At 35.4% G+C, this 14,111-nt stretch overlaps 1 protein-coding gene across 9 annotated transcripts in view; it reads right to left on the reverse strand.

The window, feature by feature from the left end:
* LOC129724144 (uncharacterized) overlaps positions 1 to 14,111 on the reverse strand; it is a 292,991-nt gene that overhangs the window by 102,009 nt on the left and 176,871 nt on the right. For all 9 annotated transcript variants that reach the window (XM_055678798.1, XM_055678799.1, XM_055678801.1 and 6 more), the window contains exon 12: positions 2,954 to 2,989. In XM_055678798.1, coding sequence (XP_055534773.1) covers positions 2,954 to 2,989 — 36 coding nt within the window. The remainder of the gene's footprint in view (positions 1 to 2,953; positions 2,990 to 14,111) is intronic.

The raw sequence follows: 14,111 nt of genomic DNA on the forward strand, positions 1-14,111 counted from the left end.
TGATTTATGATTTATGATTTATGATTTATGATTTATGATATATGATTTATGATTTATGATTTATGATTTATGATTTATGATTTATGATTTATGATTTATGATTTATGATTTATGATTTATGATTTATGATTTATGATTTATGATTTATGATTTATGATTTATGATTTATGATTTATGATTTATGATTTATGATTTATGATTTATGATTTATGATTTATGATTTATGATTTATGATTTATGATTTATGATTTATGATTTATGATTTATGATTTATGATTTATGATTTATGATTTATGATTTATGATTTATGATTTACAATTTTCGATTTATGATTTGTGATTATTTGTAATAAATCACGGCACGTTGTTGCACTTAAAGTATAATTTACGTAGTTTTTTCAACTCTCGATGCGCTTCAACCTTTCCTTCGAATGCAATTAGAAAAGTAACGCTTCCTCAAATGATAAACATTGGCCACAAAATCATACAATAAAATCACTAACGTGTCAAAATGGCTTGTTCACCGTATATCCGAACTGATAAAATTCTATCATTGGTATATTGATTTGTTTACTTTTAACCCTGAACGTCAACTTGTTTTTTAAACTGGTTATTTGTTATTGATTCTATTTTTGTGCTGTTTGTTTCTGTTTTTAAATATTTTTGAGTATTTTTCAATATTTTCAGGTATTTTTTTAAATTTTTTTATTGTTTTTCTTTAATGTTTATTTTTATCCTTATTTTTTATTTTTTGAATTAATTAGTAAACGTTAATTAAAAACGCTCTGCCCGGCAGCCCTCTCTATCAGTACGTATTTTATGGACGTTCCCAAACGACATTTTTGTTTTAGATCAGTCATATTTGAAGCTGAAAAAATCCTACAGTATATAATCAAATCAAACAATTATATATAATCGAATTAAGTCTGTATAAAACCGAGTCCAACCAGTAATTGCGTTTATGTCAATTATACAGTTATGAAAAATGTGCAGCATATGCAGGAGGTATCCCGACTCATTAAAAAATACTTTTCCTGAAACGAGATTTTTTTCTGCAGTATAATAATTAAAATGGCGTTTAAGACATTTTTGCGTTGATAATATAGTGAGATAATTATGCAAATACTAACTAGAACCGCAAGCGTTGAATTTTGTCTTGCGTTCCCACACATTTAACGTAGTATGGCTCCTGTTGAATAAATTTTTAAGTCTTCATAACTACCTTAAACGCTTTTTTTCTAGTTAGTGATAACTAATGGCAAAAAAATGTTCAAAAATCTTGTTTTTCGTTTTGTCTAATTATATTTACTGATTGTAAATATTGAATTTTTGACTAACATAGAATGATTCAATGAATTATTCTCGTTCCTTATTTTTTAATTTTATGTATTGAATATTAGAAAAAGTTACCTTTAAATTGCGACGTACCTACTCGAAAATTACAAATTATCCTTAGTGCGTAATGAACTAGATTTCATAACAATTTTTCAACTCCGTGTTGAGGATGACATTGAAGAACGTAAATATTATGAAATGAGTAATAGGTTATGTATTTCAAAACCTAATACAGTACCCGCTTATCTCAATCCCAATGGTACCTGAACATTTTTGTGAATCGATAAGTAAAGCATTGAATATAGCAGAGAAATGCGTTTTGCACCTCACGCTATCGTCTGCATGGCCCTTTACGTAGAGTACGGCATAAAAGCTTTTCACAACCATGAAGGCAAACTTTCATCGCAGCGGCCACCTAGCGGTTGCTAGAAAAAGCAACGAAATATTTCATTCCTCAATGTTTTTTGCTACGCATTTCACACACAAAACGTAGTGGAAAAAGACCAGAATCGTTCGACAATTTGCGTTGATGCATTTAATGACCGGATGTTGAAAGCTCATTTTTCATCTCCAAACCATCCTTGTCACGAACGGTGTTCAGTTCTAGGAGGCTCGAGAGAATATTTCCGTTTGCTGCATCATGCTGAGCAACAAGTAGCGGTGAATGAAATGTGTGCCAAAACTGCTGAGTTGGCATCGTTTTTCCGAGGTAAAATTCCACGCCTTTCTTGGTTAAAGACTTTAAATTTAACATTTTTTACGTAAAGCTGAACTAATTAATATAATTTAACCAACTCATAATTTTCCTGTTTCAACTGTTTTCATAGAAACAACATTCGTAATTAATTGAGAATGCAGGTACTTTCTGCTGTCTGTCAACTAGCCGGCAAACAAGACACTCGAAACAGATCGATGGCTTACCTTCAGTCCTCCGAACTATGTACGGACAAGTGCCGGCACTTTCCAGATGACTCAGACTCGAGTGGTTTACACTATCTTCACTATCTCAGGTATCGTTAAGATTGAAATATGTACTAACAATCAATTGTAAGATAAAACAGCGGCTCACTTAACCCCGTTAGATAATAATCTCTATATTGCTCTAGAAGGTGTTACGCAACCGAAACTGTAAAAGCGACTTTCACGTGTCATGCGATTAGCAATTTTGTCATCATTACCGTGATCATCACAATGATCCTCTTTGAGCAGAGGAAAAACAAGCGAAACAAATTCTATGAAGTCAAAAATGCGCGCAAAGGTGAATAAAAGCAAACTTCGAAGCGAGAGAGAGAGTTTAAAATTGTGTTTAAATTTGATTGCGAAAACCGTACAATTACTGCTTCAGCTTCGAAATTTTGTGGCAGGGAGATTTTGCTTTTCCCCTCAACGAATCCAATGAATAGAACGAAACTAGCTTGAAACAGTAAGTGAGTGGTGTGGTGTTGTTGTACTTGTTGTTTTTTGTTGCATATGGTAAGGTTAAGTAAAGTAGATAAAAAAAAATATCGCATCAAGTCGATGGTCGGTATCCTTTCGTATCCGTTTTTCTTTCAGGTTTAGGTTGTGAATACAACGATAGGTGAAAAGAAAGGAAAACTTTCAACGGATGTGGTACTCACCGGCAGGTCGTGCGAATGAGGTAAATGATCTTTTCTCTGAAAGAAGAAAAACAGAAGCGGAAGAAATATGTAATTGCAATTATGGTGCTGCCACAAACGTGGTTTGATAACTTAATGATTACTGAAGGATAGCTATCCAATCAATGGATGTGTATTGCTAGCGATAGTTTTCTTACTTATTTCAAAAACACTGCTCGAAGGATTGTGCAATAATGCCGCTTTCTTGAAATTAATATAGCTCTCATTCCACTTGAGATCAATATAATGTTTTCTCTATCGATACTATTTCACTATCGAAAAAAAATTGTTTCTACTGGGGGATTGTGAATAACTTACTAAATTTGGGTATTGTCATATATGTTGATAACAAATATCAAGTAGCACCAGTAAGGGTTAATCTGCATAGTATTTTAGATTGCAGTTTACAAGGAACGTGGAAGAAGCAACCAGCGACTCTTTCGAATTTTGTTTTGTCGCTCCCTAAGAGAATTCTGTTTAGGATTAGAATACCTAATGAATAACATTCTAGTTAAAAGAAAATAGAACATTTTCTGAGCAATAGAATTATTTTGATTAAAAAATATATTTTTTCTGTAAAACTTTTCTATATCCTGAACGAATTCCGAGAACATAAATATGTCGAAAATTGGACGCTAAAGGTATTGTTTTGAAAACTATGGTGAAACATATTTAATTTTCCGAAACGAAAAGTTTTCACTTACATTGGTTTCAACTTTTTTAATTCAATTTGCATGTTACATGTCTATCGGTGTGGAATGGGTCATAAAAGTGGCATCTACAATAGGGTTAGCTTGAACGCTCTGCCAGAAAAAAAAAATGCTTTTTTTCTGACAGAGCGTTCAGGCTAACCCTTTCCAATTTAATTTTATTCTTACTGATTGTACCCCTCAGAACCGTCGCCATGGACCTACTAAGCAAAACCGAGATTGCGATATGTTGTACTAAAAGTGCGCTAGACGAGTCTTTTTTGTTTCTAATTTAATGCTTTGAGTCAAGCCTTTGATAATAATTGAATTGATTTTTTTTTTTCATAATGCTCTTGCAAACACATTATGAAACGCAAATTCACTCAATTTACTAGTCTAGCTCTTCATTTAATCGTATAAAATGGTATGACCTATTTCAGAACTTGTTTTCACAGGTAAAGTATATTGAATCTAATTGCAACAATCTATCCCAAGATACTGAAAAATGTTCCTAAACATATGTATTTTCATCAATTCCACTAAAGTCTATCAGTGGAAGATTTTCAAGTTCTCGAGTAATGCGCGAAAGAACGAGCCACCATTCCGTCGTAGGAAGAGCGGCCTCTTCTGAAGATTGATCTACCGTAAACTGGGGTGACTTTGATCACTTTTTTGATTGTATCTCAAATATTTTCAGAATATACTGAAAACAATATTATTCGATATTTTTAAAATAGGTACTGGCATGCATTGAAAAAGATTCAGTCACTACTTCAAAAGTTTAACAACATTTTTGCTGTTTCTAAACATGCTCTAAAAATTTTACACCAATCATCATTCCGGGGTGACTTTGATCACTTCATTATTTTGATGAATTTGGTGTAACACTTTGCTAATTTTACTAAATTGAACAGCCTTAAACGGCTTAAACGAGTTTATAAATATGGAAAGCAATTTGGGGGCCATTCACATTCTACGTGAATAGTTTATAATGGCGAATGTACAAGATTCATACAAAATTTTTAGAATATATATGAATTGTTATCCACTGAGAGAGAAGGTGGTCTAAAATCATCACAAACTAGTCCACGAGGAATATGACTTATGAAATTGTCCAAATTTGCATGTTACTTCACGTCTTGGGCTTTTGTTAAGAAGAAATATGTAATACGCTGTGGAGAATATTGGGACTCAACATTGCCTTTTAGGAAAAACTTGCAAAAATAACAATAAAATGTATTGTTATAATACTTGTTCATCTTAAGAACTAATCTGGGAACAACTTAAAAAATACTACGTATTGCAACTTGTTGTTTTGAATCTGCTTGAACCGATTGTTTGTATGCAGCAAAAATCACCAAAAATACACTTTATTTTCAATTAATATTTTAGCATGAAAAACACTCTTTAAATAGCAGGAAATGCATAAAAGTAGCAATGTGAACATATACCCACGCATTCAGTGAAGGTTACGACAAGTCCCAAGCACTACGAACGCTTTTTTACCACATTTTCAAAAAAGAGATACAGTGATCAAAGTCACCCCAGTTTACGGTACTTATTAACTTACTTACTTAAATAACTCAACCAAAAGTTTATTGGAAGGGTTTAAAACAAATCTGCAGACGATGGTAGTATGAAATTATAGTTGAAATCAAGGGTTCACGGTGGTTGGAGTTTTAACTGAGTGAGAACGCAAACATCATCGAATAATCAAAACTTTGCTCTTGTTGGGTACTGAGCGTAGAGGCCTGCAAGAGTAGTTGTGTGAGCGTGCGGTATAGAGAGTTGACCATAGTTGATAGCGAATTTCTTTATTCCACCAGCGCACCTCGTTTTGACCTGGAAGCGCACGAACTGCTATCAAAACCCTTCTTTATTCGCTCGATTTTGACCCAGTTTTGATCTGACTTGCTGCCCGAAGCGCACTGTAAAATTTGTCAGCTTCAACCCACTACCGCATGTGCTTAGTTCGTAAACAATTATCTGGCATCTCTTTCTTACTTGCGTCTGAAATGGCGATGACGTTTTATTATTCCTCAGCAGTTTTGCCCGCACACAGTGGAATAAAGAAATTCGCTATACCTATTCGCATGAAATTTTAGTCTCGCACATTAGCGCTAAGGATTCCTACTTTTCAAGCGATTGAATGCACGAGATAAGGTAAGTAGAAAGTACTGAAAAATTCATGCACACAAGCAACTAAACTATCAGTCAACTAGAAACCTTCGAGCTTCTGGTCAACTTTCCCGAAGATCGTTCGATTCATGAGATAAATTCAGTTCAAAATCCTCAAAACTGTATTACACTAGCACCGCAAACCGGTTAAATTTTTAAACCAACCGGGTAACGAGAACAATGTTAAACCCTTGACCTTTTGAACAATTCTGCAAAAGACTGCAACTTTCTGAGCGATTCAATTTACTTAAAACTGTATGCAGCCTAGCGCAATCAAAATTATCATCAACTAAAAGCCCTTTATCTTCTGAAAAACTTTGCTGAACAACTCACTAGGTTGCTAGAATCACGAGATAGAGATACACAAATCTACCCATACTACCGTGAGATGACAAAGTGACGTAAGCGCGAATATGGGGTTCGTTATTCGGAGACCTATCTTTCGGTATATTCCTCGCTGCTCCATGCCAATATGATTGCCAATAACATTCTCGAAAGAAGTTTCAACTGAATGCTCCTCTGCCCAGTTTTATTATAAGAGGTACTTATTTTTGTCAAGGTGTACTCGTCGAGGTTTTGTAGTAGTAAACGGAAAAGAAGAGTTAGTGAAGAGCCTGAGAAAAAAACCCATGCTAAAGTCCGTTGACATCGAATGGCCGATGTCAACGGACCTCAGCATGGCGACACATCTTAGAGATCCTATGCCGAATTCAGAATACGCCCTATACTGCTCCACTCCAAATACTTCAAATACACTCACACAGCTTACGCGTGCGGGGTCTGCCTTGAAGCCGTCGACCACTTTCTGGAACTATGCTGAATATTATCTTTGCAGCACGCTGTAACCGGCCTGTTCCTGTGTACCACCAAGTATTGACGTAAGATTCTACGCTCGAAGACCGCAAGCGCTCGCCGATCGGCCTCTTTCCACACCCACGATTCATGTTCGTAGAGCGCCACCGGGAGGATCAGCACTCACGCATTGTGCCAATCACTATTTACTTCGTTTTGACAGTATTTATGGTAAGTCCACTTCTCGCAGCTTCCCTTCCACAGTTCTACGATTAACAAGGATGATATCGATATCGTCCACAAAGCCTAGAAACATGTGAGACTTCGTAATGATGGTGTACAGTAACTTTTGAGGGTATGTCCTGACGCTTGATGTGAAACGGTCTAGAATCGCACGTGTAATCTCAATCAGTTTTGTTGCAAAACCATGTTCAGGCATAATCAGCCGCAACTCGTTGCGTTTCACTAAATCGTACCTCGCCTTGAAGTGTACAGACAGATGATGAATCTGCAAGTTGTGTTCTCGAAACTTGTCGAGGAGCTGTCTCAAGTGGTTAGTTGTAGATCGTCCCGCTCTAAAACCGCACAGATTATTCACCCCAAAGGCTTCCTGTAACGGTCTCAGTCTATGGCACAGGATGCTTCAATAGTTGCTACAGTCGAGTCTGTGTCCCCATTCAGACCATTCCCTCAGGATAATCTGGTGAATTGCACTATACAGCCGCTTGCTTCCGATCTTGAAAAGTTTGGCTGGTAAGCTGGTCTTCCCAGCGAATTTCCGTAAGCTTCATTCACCTCGTCCCAGATTGGTAGATCTACAGCTTGTCCAGACGTAGGCTACATTTTGATGCAAAAGTACAACGCAAAACTAATTACTGTGGTAGAAAATTCAGCGTGGGCTATGCTTGATGCTTGTTGATAAACTGGACATATACCACCTTTGCTCTCAACGTTTTCTGGTTGTCATAATTTTTCCCATAGAACAAAAGTGGTACATGTTTTTCCATGTAAGTTTGTGTAAGTTTCTCAATCAAAACTCGTTATGCTTTCATGTACAGCAATGATTTAGTGCAGTTATGTTCAAAAAATTGTTAAAAATAATTTACTATTTGAGTGTTTTGGTTTATCGCGTCTCCTGAAAAATTTACTTAATGGCACATGTACCACTTTTGTTCTCAACGGCTCAGTTGCTTTCTGCCCCGGCTAATGGACAATCCAGGGCATAGTCACAATCCACTTCAATCAGGTGATTTTTTTTTATATGTTTATGTCTCGTTCTGGATTTCGTTTTTCCTCATAGCTGGCAGATCTGTTCCGCTTTCGTTGCTATTGCTGATGGTCTGTAGTACTGCATTCTCCTCAATCGTATCTTGATCACTAGTTTCGGGAAGATCTTCATCTGAATCCGAACCGCAACCTCTACTCAAGTCAAAAGCCGTTTTAAAATTCATGCTTCAAACGAAAAATAGAAAACTACAAAAGAACTGCATCGTGTTGACCACCAAACTCATGGCCTTCTTCATGCATTTGCAATAACTAGAGTGGCGCCGTGTCATCAAAAGTAACACTGGTAACATTGAACATCCTTTCTCTTTTCCCCACACGAGTTTAATAGGTTGTTTGCTCAATTGGAATGACACTGACAGGTAGTTTCCATTCTAATTTTGACAGTGTCGCCACTCTAGAGAGATAAGTGACTTTTCACCTACGCACACTAGTAAACGTGTAAACCCGTGTAAAGTTGCTTTTGTTTCTTCCAGCCTGTAAATCATCGCATCTCGTTGCTTCGACTTTTATCACTTTTACACCATTTTTGGTCGATTATATTTAGCGCCTTCTTCCGAATTCTGATCACGAATGAGAAAATTTATTCAGAAACAAGTTTAAAACATATAATGAGTGTTCAATTGAATTTTTGTCCAGCTGCTAAAAACAAAGCATTGCAAACAAAACAGCTATTTATAAATATTTTCCCCAACTAGTGGCACTAACACATTCGTACGTAAAAAGGTCTATATATATTTACAGGCACTCTAAACGTCAGGTATGCAGCTAATCGTCGAAAAAAAATCTCGATTCCCATGTCAAAGTGACTTTAAGCACGATATTTGCTTTCAACAAAAAGATAAAATATACCGGATTCAGGGATTCATACCATGCTTCTATATATATTTAGTTGAAAGTACAGAACAGACTTTGACAAACACTGCATATAAGGGAATTGTACCATTATTCATCTCAGCCTATATATTCATCTCATACAACATTGAAACTCAATTGAAAACTAGAAAAAATGCATGTTTTCTAACTAAATCAATTTTCTAATCCATTGGTCTAGTCTAGATTTCTCATAAAGTGAAATACTCAAAAACTTACTTAAAAGCTCTGATTTCGATATTATAGTCAGTCATCTACACTCGAAAACACATTTACAGACCTCGTTCGATTTTGGCACGTTTCGTTTTTGGCACGTTTCGTTCTTGGCACGGTTTAATTTTGGCAACGTAAAAACTTTGGACGTGTTGCCACCAGCAACCATCCAAGCGCTGAATTGAATTTTCGCTTCAGTCCGGTAGGCGTCGGACAACACTGTTCGGATTGGTTTATAATTGGCTTTCGGGTCTTCTCTTTAGTCCGGTAGGCATCATAAAAAATTTAAATTTGGACGTGTTGCCAAAATCGAACATGGCCTGTATTGCAATCGTCAGCCTCAGAAAGCTAATTCCACGCACTGCTCTTTACGGCTGCTACGGGATTCGACCGGCAGCCAACCAAAGTTTTTTGATCATTAGCGGACCACTTTTCATATTAATAACTTAACAATATCACTCACTACACTTAGAATACTTCAATCAGTAAAATGTTCACCTCAAACTTCCAAAAACAAGTTTTACAGAGCAGAAATGTATGAGACGAATTTACACAAATCCTTAATTCCAAATGTATATATTTTTATCTGTTGCAAGACGTCAGATCAGTTTCTGTTAAAACAAAAAAATCATGCTAAAAATGTTCTATTATTCCGACTCCTTTACTCCTTTTTATGTTTTGTAAGAATAATAAGTGTTATGTTCTGTCTCGCGTCGCGGTATATTCCGACATAATTCACCTGAATCGACTGCACTGCAGTGGTTACTTAGGTTACCGATTTTATGCGTGAACAACTACAGCTGATACCTAGGTAACTTACTGCGACTGTAAAAAGTGATTAACAGTGTGTTGAATATGGGGGGCTTCGTGAGATAAATAATTGAGCAGTGATTTAAGTTTTGAGATGAATATGAGAGCGCTGTGAAAAATGATTTGTTTCACCAAATTCAGGACTTACTTAGCTAAGTTTACTATATTTCCATTGCTGGGCGATTTTATAAGAGCCTGTAAGCGTATTTTGTTTATTTTTCAATGATTTCGTAGAGATTTGTTGTTTATTCCGTGCATTCCCCGCAAACGTTGGCTTAACCCTCTAGTGCCCAGTGCCGCCTTTAGACGGCCTTCAGTTAAACCTCTAAAAAGCTTCAATCAATACTTTAAAAATGTTTTTCGAAGTCCGTTTGAAAATTAATTTGGGCACTAGAGGGTTAATGAGATGAGTAATGGAACAAACACCCTATTTGGTTTTTACAAGAAATTCAGCCCCTCATAAAAAACTGATCAAAAGGGTCTGTTGTTAAACTTTTCGGAGTGCTGCAATATCCAGTTTGGAAATACTCATGTAAGCGAATCCAAACTTCTGGCGGGTAGTGTATACAAAACATTAATCTTTCAAAAAAAATGATGAATTTAATTTTTCGTTGGAAAGAAACTCTTTCATAATATTTGAAGTGAGAGGAGACGAAATTTTTTAAAAAAGCCCTTATATAATATATTGATTACCCCTATATACAGACGCGAAGTTAATTTTTATACACTTTGCAAAACCTGAAACTTTTTCATTTCTTTTTCACCCATCCCTGACATTTTCGGTACGCATTTATTTTTCTTTAAATTTGATTACACTGGTTGACAAAAGCATAAAATATGTTGCCCTAAAGATCAAAATAGTTGTCCTAGAAATATCATAGCTTTTGAACCATTCCTTTGAATTTTGGAACCCCTAGTGTATGCAAAAGTGCGTCATAATGCCCCACAGTAAGTGCTCACCGGGATTGTAGCTTCAATGTCGGCTCACGGGAAAACTCATTTAGGTCTCTGAAAAAAATATCTCTGCTAGAGGTACAAAAGTTCAGAAAAATCGTGAACCATTCATTTTTCCAGTTTGCGCTCTAGGACAAAACCTGTGTTTACCAGTGTTATTTTTACTACTTTTTGGGAGGCCCCAATTCTAGCACACGCTTGGAGTTAAAAATTGTAGTTCAAAATTCTCTGATTGCATTAAAAAATAGCCTAAGAGTGAGTTGCAAGAAACTGAAACGGTTTTTGCAAAAATAATCCATCCTAAAAACAGAGGTATTCCTTGGAAAATAGGTAAAAAACAAATCTTTTTCACGCATGTCATTTCCGATTTCGCTGAAACTTTTCACAGTTATTCCTTTTGGATAAAAAGGCCATTCTATGATATCAGTTCTTCATGTTGACTCGCGACTGCTGTCTCAAAAAGGCCTATCCAGGTCTTATTTTTTCTGAGCCAAATTTCCCCAATTATCACAAAATATTAAATATCTCAAAAATTCCCTTTTGAAAAACCTACTTTTTTGACACATTGAAGATGACAATATGTACTATATTTAATATGTGACATGTAAATAAATAATATAAATATAAAATAAAATATTTTAGGGAGCGAAATTCTTCAAAAATTACATCCAATCCTTTTCAATTTTCACTTCCAATAACCGCAATACCCTTTAAGATACACTAGATTTCAATTCTTGTAACAAATGGAAATAAAAGTGTATTTCCCTAGTATTAGTAAATGCTTCAAATGTAAGCAACTAGACGAACTCAATAGCTACGTCACTATTTGGCATCAACTGAGAGCAGACAGGGGCGAGCAGAGGAGGGCGTGCAAGTGTTAAAAAAAATTCCTCACCACCATTCTTTTATAGTCATTTTCATGTACCGCTATGCTGTCATACTCCAATGAAATATTTCACACGCGTCGTTCGCAGTCACGCAATGAAATTCGGGAGTACTTTGTGATAAGGTCGTATATCTGAAAGTGAACAAAACGAGTGAGATTTGTGCATTTGATTTGAAGTACAAGGGATATAACTCTCACTAGATTGGTTTATTTTTGGACATACGACCTTATCATAAAATACACCAGAATTTGTTGAAATTCTCTACCGTTTCTTTGGTGAAGCTAAAATGAACACCAAACAGAGAGCGTTGTCAAAATGTAACGCCAAAATTGATCCGAATTCATTCGGGATAATGTTGTTCACATCCATTACTAGCCGTGTAATTTCACTCTAGTGAACTAAACGAAGTTACAAAATTAAAGTTCACACAACGAAACTCAGTGTAATAAATTTTCAGAGAATTTTAAACGATGAAAATCTAACGAACACGTTTTTACTGCGACTGACAAACTACGACATCTTTATTTACGAATAGGGAAAAAACGATGAAGGAGAGAATTAAAGTCAAATATTTCCTTACGATGGTAGAAAGAAACACTAACGTTTATGGTGGCCATTTTTCACTTCCATACAAGAGCGCCGAAAAACATCAACCCTGATCAATAGACTGCTCCAATATAAATAGTCTTGAAGAGGGCATAGTCATATATATTGACTGTCCTAGAGTTCGAGCTCATAGAGCCTATTTAATTATTTACGCGAGTTATTCTTGATTCTGCTAAACCACAGCGCGCCAAACTCAGGTAGTTGCGCTTTCTTCAGTTAAACCTCTAAAAAGCTTCAACCAATACTTTAAAAAAGGTTGTTAAAGTTTCAGGAATATTGTTGTAAAGTCCGTTGGATTGGGCACTAGAGGGTTAAGGGGTGATAGAGGACCCTATTTGATGGAAAAAATCCTTCTACGCATATGGTTTCGTTGGAATGCTGAGAAAATTTTGAAATCACTAGTGTCTTGGAAACATCAAATTATAGAGAATAAGAAACACTTAGAAAAGAAAAAATGTGAAATCCATTGTTTTTTGAGAACTAAACTGCAAATTTAGTTTTGTTGTTAATTATCTTAAATATTGAAGTCTACTCTACAAGTTATTTTTGACACCGAGTATCTCTTTTATCGCTTTTAGTTTAGCTGCTATTTCACATTAAAATCAATCCATGATCGTGAAATTTTTTGTTTAATTCAAAGTGCTTGGTAATTGCACAGTATTGTCTAATTTAAATTAAGTTTCAAGATATACTCATAAAGGGATATGTTTTTTGTCATATTTTGGCAATGCACTTTCACCGTGGGGAAACCACTAAAAAAATCAGGACAATAATTTTTACGGAAGAACTCGTGAACTGATTTTCCTGTTATCCTCAAACTTTCGTATCTGTACAGTACAATAAACAACATGGCAGTTTTCATACAAAGATGCGCGACTTGCGCTTAGTTTCTCCAATATTATTGAAAATTAAAAAAAAAACAACACTGAAAATTGTACCTCTGGAAAATAAAAATTTCTGAACAGGAAACTAATCGTAATTAGGTTTCTTTTGCATCAAATTTATCTTCAGCGTAAAAATTGGAGTGATATTAACGAACAATTTTTTCAAATTAGGCTGATACAAATTTCGAATTCTTTTTATGTCCAAGGTTATCAAAGTTAGCAAAGGGGGTGGCAAAAAATAAATAACACCGAGACGAAAAAAAAGAAAGTTTCTTTGATCAAAGTTTGTGTGCAAATTATGACGTTTGTAACTTGCACTCAAATAAATGTTGCAAAATAACACTTTATTATTATTACTATTTATTTCGCTTGCTTTTTGGAGACATTCTCGCTGTCACTGGACTTGTTTGTTGCTAAATAAAGCATTTATGCTGTCGGAAAACCAATAAAATGAACAAAACAGTGTGAGCTTTTTTTTCTTCCCCTTCCAATATTCAAGATATTTGAAGGGGGGGAGTGACATAAAATGGAAATAAAATTTGTAACGGCCTCACCGAGAATATTTCACAACTAAATCATATAATGGCTTTATTTGCAATGAATGGTTTATATGTCAGTTTTTTCTTTTGAGTTGATTATGTGCGAGCAATACGAACGAAATCATTTCATCGCGGACTTGTGTGGTAATTAAAATCTCATGGTGCAACAGTTTTCAAAAAGGTTTCCGTTTGAAATCAGATTTTAACCAATTATTAAACCAAACGGGGGTTGTAAAAAAAATCATGCATAATATTGATGAAGATACAAATTCTATTCCTTCAACATTACTTTCCACGAAACGCCCCACCAACAAGAAGCTCACAACCTATTTCCGATCAATTTTAAACTCGACAGAGTGCGGTTACTACCCACAACACCATACCATTGCCAGCCACCGCCAAGGACGAACCACTTCAGAAGTTTTACTTTT

Source organism: Wyeomyia smithii, chromosome 2 (assembly GCF_029784165.1).
Source record: "Wyeomyia smithii strain HCP4-BCI-WySm-NY-G18 chromosome 2, ASM2978416v1, whole genome shotgun sequence".
NCBI classification, from domain to species: domain Eukaryota; kingdom Metazoa; phylum Arthropoda; class Insecta; order Diptera; family Culicidae; genus Wyeomyia; species Wyeomyia smithii.